The 6773-nt window shown below is 37.6% G+C and overlaps 1 protein-coding gene across 1 annotated transcript; it reads right to left on the minus strand.

Moving 5' to 3' along the window:
- Positions 1 to 2217, minus strand: LOC131602807 (polygalacturonase-like). Its single transcript, XM_058875006.1, has 5 exons — positions 1939 to 2217; positions 1453 to 1773; positions 786 to 1075; positions 472 to 697; positions 1 to 399 (listed from the first exon to the last, which is right to left on the minus strand). The coding sequence occupies exons 1-5, from the start codon at positions 2143 to 2145 to the stop codon at positions 181 to 183; spliced, it is 1263 nt and encodes a 420-aa protein (XP_058730989.1). The 5' UTR covers positions 2146 to 2217; the 3' UTR covers positions 1 to 180.
- Positions 2218 to 6773: the final 4556 nt, after the last annotated feature.

Genomic DNA, 6773 nt, shown 5'->3' on the forward strand with positions numbered 1-6773 from the left:
TTGAAATGCAATAACTAGTTTATTTGGATTCCAAAACTATTATTCAAAAATAAAGAATCATTTCCCCATTTTTTCATTATACAGCTTACACATATTACAAAATGCATAATCTGTAGTGACAGTACTCCTATCATCATTTCCCTCCATAGATAATTGGCAATCACTGATAAAACAATAAATTTAAAGGCATGCTGGTGGGTTCAACAAACCACCATACACAGGCTTTACATTAACACATCTAGCCGTTGATGGAGCATCTTGATACTTTAGGTCAATGTTGCGAATCGTAACTCCCATGCATGGAAACTGCTGGCTGCATCTCAAATCCACTGCAATTGGCGAAGCAGTTGTTCCCGTCACATTTGCAAAATGAATATCTGCTATCCTCACCAATGATGGCTGCACATATATAAATATCACAATTATTAGCACTGATACAGATACAGACACAGACACGACACTGACAAATACCTTTTTCTGACAGTTTGGATAACATTCATACTCCTGATCAATGATGATGGGATTTAGAACATTGATCATGTTAATGTTACTGAAACTTATCTCTGATGCTCCACCTCCATATTTCTCAGGCCATGTTTTTATTCTCAAACCATTGGTTGTACCATTCAACGCACTGTTCTTAATGCGAATACCTTTCACCTCTCTCTCATCTGCAACCTTTCCAAGACTACCAATACTGCCACACATAAAACCATATGTTAAAGACGATTATCGAGAGTATCACGTACGTAAAAGTTAGTTATATTAGTTAATTGTTGTTCTACCTGATACCGTGTCCAGGTCCACACTTGAGTCTGTTGATGAAAATATTCTCGCAACCTTGAATCATAGAGATACAATCATCACCAGTTGCAATGGTGTTTCTAGCAACAATCACATTGATGGAGCTACTAATATGAATGCCGTCGGTGTTAGGGCTGGTTTCAGGTGCAATAAGCTTAAGTTTACGCAACCTAATGTTTGAACACTTAGTGACGAAGACGTGAAAGCCTTTGGGATTCAATGATTTAATGTTGGCTATAATCGCATTCTGGACTTCGGCGAAAAACAAACTCTGCATTAAAAATTATCAATAATATTGTATCAGTGAAGATGAAGAAGAACAAGAACATATATTAATGAAATCATATGAAACCTTAAAGCCCAAGCTTTATCCAACGGGCCAACCCCGAGTTTGCTGATAAATTAATTAGTTAAGGATAAATTTATTAGCGCAACAATCGGGGGAGGGTCGAGCGAAGAATATTATTTTCATGACATTCTTTTTGAGCAATACACTTTTGTGGGAGAGACACTATTTCTCCACCTAAAACTTTAAGGTGATAGGTGAGTGAGTTATCCCACTTATGAATACTTCAATCACCACGTTGCTATTCAATTTGAGACTATTTTCCCTACACTCACACTTGCATTATTCTCATCAAAACTTACACTGGGCATTCTTTTACAATCTACTTTGGAATTTTCACAATCCTCAATGAATTTCCATGAAAGTTGACCTTGTCCATCAAAAACACCTCCACCAATGATTTTTAGGCCATTGATTTTTTGAAATATGAGCCAGTCTCCACTCATATAGTCAGAACCATCAGTGTCTGCCAAAATTGTCCCCACCACTTGAATTGTAATTGGATTTGGGGCCAGACAAGGTCCTTCAAAAGTTACTGAAGAAACTAAAAAAGTACCAGCTGGAATATAAAGTCGGTTTTGTCCTTCAGCATGGCAAGTTGCTTGCCATGCTGACAGAAAAGCCTGCATGGACAAAATTCAAATCGCGCGAATTAATAAGAGATGAAGTTTGAAAAACATCGCGTCTCAAAAAATTTATAATCACGAAAACTAATGTAACTTCCATGACAAGAAATAAATATTTCTCCTCATTTTTATATACATAGGTAAAATATGATATAATTTTACCGTAGTGGAATCAGTAACGCCATCGCCTTTGGCCCCAAAACTCTCGACATTAACTAGTTTCTCCCCGGGAAGGGCAACATCCTTAGCATGATTGTTATCTCCAAAAACATCATGACCTACGGGTGGCCTTGCTTTCATAGCTGCATTTGCATAATGGGCCAATGCAAAGAAGATAATAACAATAGAAGCACTCTTTGCAATGGCCATTGTGCTTAAATGCTTTTATTAAGTAATTACAATTTTGAGTTTAGGGGCCTCCAAGGAGGCTTAGACTATAGGGAAAATGATAATCTCTATCTCAAGTAATCTATTATATAGCATGTTTTTTGATGAAAAAAATGAATTGTTCAACTAAATCAACGGAGAGTCATAGGTTTTGTGACCTATTTAGTTCGGCTAAATTTAGTGATGCTTTCAATTCATCCAGTTTCTTAATTGCCACACTCTAAAATAATGAGAGAAAAAAACAAAATTTTCTTTTCATTGGTTGGTTTCTTACTTTCAGCATCTAACTAAAACACAAAGCATAATTGGATAGTTTGTCTTAATTTGTAACCATTTTGATTAAATTGGAATATATATATATATATATATATATATATATATATATATATATATATATATATATATATATATATATATATATATATATATATATATATATATATATATAGGGCATATCATATGCGAATGTTTTTTTATATGAGAATGTGAAAATGAATCTGAACCATTAGATTTTAAAATAAATGGTGGAGATTATGTGTGAATATTTTTTTTTCTCCTCCATTATTAAAATAAATGATGTAGGAAAGAGAAAAAAAAGATCCACACATAATCTCCACCATTTATTTTAAAATCCAATGGTTGAGATTCATTCTCACATTCTCATATAAATATGACATTATATATATATATATATATATATATATATATATATATATATATATATATATATATATATATATATATATATATATATATATATATATATATATATATATATATATATATATATATATTAAATGAATTGAATATGAGTGCTTAAGAGGATCAAAACTACCAACAAAAATAAGACTGCCAAAGGCTCAATAATTACATCGTTTATTTTTATATTAAAATTAAAATAGCGATAAGATTTATTTTTATTTTATTTTATGTTTCAAGCAAAATATTTTTTTTCCTCAAATTAGTCTTGTATCTTTTTGAAATGTGTACATTTGTCCATTTGACTTTTTTGAAATTAAACAACAATATTACCATTTGTCCAGGTTTATAGTCTCTCTTGAAGAAAAAAAAATTAAAATAACCATGTTTGATAAAAAAAATACAAAAAAAAACCATGTTTTCGGGGTATTTACCAAACTGTCTAGGTTTGGGATGCGCCAAATGAAATGGCGTATTAGTGTAAATTTTGGGTGCATGCGCCAAATGAAATGGCATGCCCTAAAATCCAATATGTTTGCGCCAAATGGAATGGCGCATAAGGCTAGGGTTTTTGCCCTAGAAGCCAAACCATTTGGCGCCTTAGTTCTAGGGCTTTTTTTTTTATTTTTTTTTTCATTTTTTTTTAATTCATTTAAGTTGAATATATTAAACTTAAAATTTTTTTTTATTTTATTTGTTATGATATTTATAGAAATAAATTTGTAAAATATTTTTTTCGCCTTATAAATGTAATGCAGAAAACAAAAATCAAAATTGTAACATCGATTACAATATAATTTAAGAACTAAACATCGATTACAATAAAATTTAAAAACTAAACATCGGTTACAATTAATTTCAGAAACGATACCAAAGATTAATGAAAAATACAACAACATGATCAATGACGTCCATCACCAAGATAGCCATCCGTTCCGCAACCTGGTCTTATAATGGGACGTTTACCGCGATCGTTGATTCCGCCGCGAATATTGACACCGCCTCTTGCCCTAGCTCTACCCCTACCCCTGCCCCTTTGTGCTTCTTGTTGGGTTTGTGTCACGGGGGCTGGTACTGGGATGTCGCGTGGATCGCTGTCTATGAATTCGTCGACGCCCCCATAATTATCCGGAAAACCGCTGTTGTACAGTCGGCTACCCATTCCCTCAAATGTGTTTATTCGTGGTGGTGGAGTGGGGTGGGAAAAGACCTCCGGTTCATAGCATCCCGCAACACTAGAACTACCTTGGTTAAAGCCGAATTGGTTTGTAGGTGTTGCGTAGCCGGAGGGGGCGCCACGGTAAGAGGATTCACCATGAGGATCATCGTCGGGACTAAGATGAAGGCTAGATGAACCGGGAGTTAGGTTTTGGCCGAATCCCCTTGAGGACCCAGCAAATGTTGCAAATCCGAATGGTTGTGAGTGGGTCTGATATTGGTCCGAGGAAGGATGGCGGTCTTCATACCCTTGTAATGGTTGAGATTGGGATTGGAACATATTTGATTGGCGGATGTTGTGTGCGGAACGGGATGGAGTACTGAAAATATTTTGTTGTTGTTGCTGGAGTTGTTGTTGTTCCTGGAGTTGTTGTTGTCGTTGCTGTTGTAGGAGTTGTTGTTGGCGTTGTTGCAGGCTTTGTTGTTGTCGTTGCTGAAGTCGTTGTTGTTGTCGGAGTTGTTGTTGTTGTTCTTGTTGTTGTTGTTGTGGTTCTTCTTCTGGTTGTTGTTGTTGTGGCAAGATGTAGTTCTGTGCACGGGGATCAATCAAATAGAATGGAGCTGCAAGAAACAGGTTAGGGGTTGTGGCTGTACGATACCAACTCATGTACTCAGGAGAAGGTTTCATTTCATGGTCACTAACAGGGAAGTTCAGGACATACTGGCGACGGTTCTTCCACATCTGGCGATGATCGGGTGCAAAATCCTTCCAGTGTTGGTGTGTCCATTGATGGTTAACTCTTTTTAGGTGCCACACTCCCAAGTCAACAGGAGGGTCGGGTATCCGTTGACGCATCCCAAATTGAAGCATCACCCGGTCACTTTGATGCATTTCTATTATGTTGTACCGGATTAAGCAACACTTTGTCGTCCAGATTTCTGCATCCTGAGCTCTAGGCTCATACTCACACTCGAGATACGGTCGCCATATGAACTGCATGCATGAGATTTATACATTACTTCGGGAAAAAATATTTACGGAAAATACTTATAAAAAAGAAGAAAAGAATTAGAGATAATACTTGATGGGGTCCAAGGTGATCAATTAGCGTGCGGTACATTGTGATATTTGACCGCGGATTACGTGTGAAGTCCATTTTTTTCACACAATATCTACAACAAAAATATAATGATTTAGTTAGAATGGAGTAGAATGTGTAAGGAGAAAATGGTATACTAAAAACTTACCTCAAGGCATACGGAAAGTCCCAACTTCCGTTGTTAACCGGGGCCAGTATGGGCATCCTCCACCACCCCCACACCTGCACCAACAGGGCGCATCCATAGAACGTGCAGGACTCAGCAACCGCGTTTTTGCATAGTGACTGGTACAAGGTAGCCAGTACCGCAGACCCCCAGCTGTACAGACCAACTCTACTAAAATCCATTAGCAAACGAAGATACATAAAGTTAACCGTGTTACCCGTGCTATCCGGGAACAAAACGTTTCCAATAAGCAACAATATATAACACCTAGTTTTCTGCAGTATGGTCTCTTGGGGAGACGCATCATTCAAGCGAAAATTTTTATAATGCTCCTTTAACCTCTTGAGGTTAACACCTTGCCCCCTAGCACTAACGGCTCCTTCTATCAAGTCTATTCCAATTGCCTCTTGGCATAAGCTATTCGCCTGCATAACACAACCATTAATTGCCTTACCATCAACAGGAAGGCCGAGTAGCATATGAACATCTTCAAGGGTGATGGTGCACTCCCCTGTTGGAAGATGGAAGGTGTGTGTCTCGGGCCTCCAGCGTTCTAGCAAAGCAAGAACGAACTTGTGGTCAATAGAAGACTCGGCGATCCTGCTAATCGGACCGAAACCAGCAATGTTCAGGTATGGTATAATGCGTTCGTCCGGAGCGATGGTATGTTTACTACGAGTGCGAAAACGTTGAACGTTTTAAAAAGAGTAAGCATGCCCAAAAAAATCAGTTAGTTTATCAGGGACAGTTGCATGATTTTAAAGTAATACTAATACACTTACGTAGGTAACGATGTTCTGGGGGGTTCCTCTGTGTGTTTCGCCCATGGTTAGGAGAGACATGGTTGAAGGCTGAAAATTCGTAAGCTGATTGCAAAAGGATTGTTCTAAGAGTAGATGAGTGATAATGGTGATGTATCTCCAGAATTCCAAGTGCTTTATATATTGATGAGGAAAAAAACGGTAACATCATGCATGCTTGACATGTCAACACAGCCATAAGTGTTTGGTGTTGCTTCTGCAGGATGTGTTGGCATGCATGCAGTCAAACTATCGGTGACAAGTCATGGTGGGATGCATGCAGCTCAGGTCTAGGTGACAGCTCGGGTAGCATGCATGCAGGAGTAGGAGGAATCCTGGCAGGAAGCTGATCAGGAATCTTATCAGAAATTTTTGCAGTCGCATGCTTGTTAACAGTAACTCCATGCTGGTTTACAGTAACTCCTGGAATCGTTTCAGAACATGCAGGTGGGGACCAGGTGGGCCCATGGGGGGCCCACACATAATACATATGCGCCAAATGATTTGGCTTATTCTCCAAAAATTCCATTTGGCGCATTAGAAGGCCCTATTTTTTTTTTTCAAAATTAGGGTTTACGTGCATGCCTTGTATACGAAACCCTAATTGTGATCCAGACCTAAGGCAAGGCTTCAGACCCTCTATAAATTAGGGTTTACTATGTGCATTAGTACACACAAGCAAAAATG

Source organism: Vicia villosa, linkage group LG1, assembly GCF_029867415.1.
Source record: "Vicia villosa cultivar HV-30 ecotype Madison, WI linkage group LG1, Vvil1.0, whole genome shotgun sequence".
In the NCBI taxonomy this organism is placed as follows: domain Eukaryota; kingdom Viridiplantae; phylum Streptophyta; class Magnoliopsida; order Fabales; family Fabaceae; genus Vicia; species Vicia villosa.

Coding starts and splice junctions, on each gene's coding strand:
- LOC131602807 (XM_058875006.1), bottom strand. CDS start 2,145: ATGGCCATTGCAAAGAGTGCTTCTATTGTTATTATCTTCTTTGCATTG. Junction 1,774..1,938: donor GCGTTACTGATTCCACTACG/GTAAAATTATAT, acceptor TTGTCCATGCAG/GCTTTTCTGTCAGCATGGCA. Junction 1,076..1,452: donor ATTGTAAAAGAATGCCCAGT/GTAAGTTTTGAT, acceptor TTTTTAATGCAG/AGTTTGTTTTTCGCCGAAGT.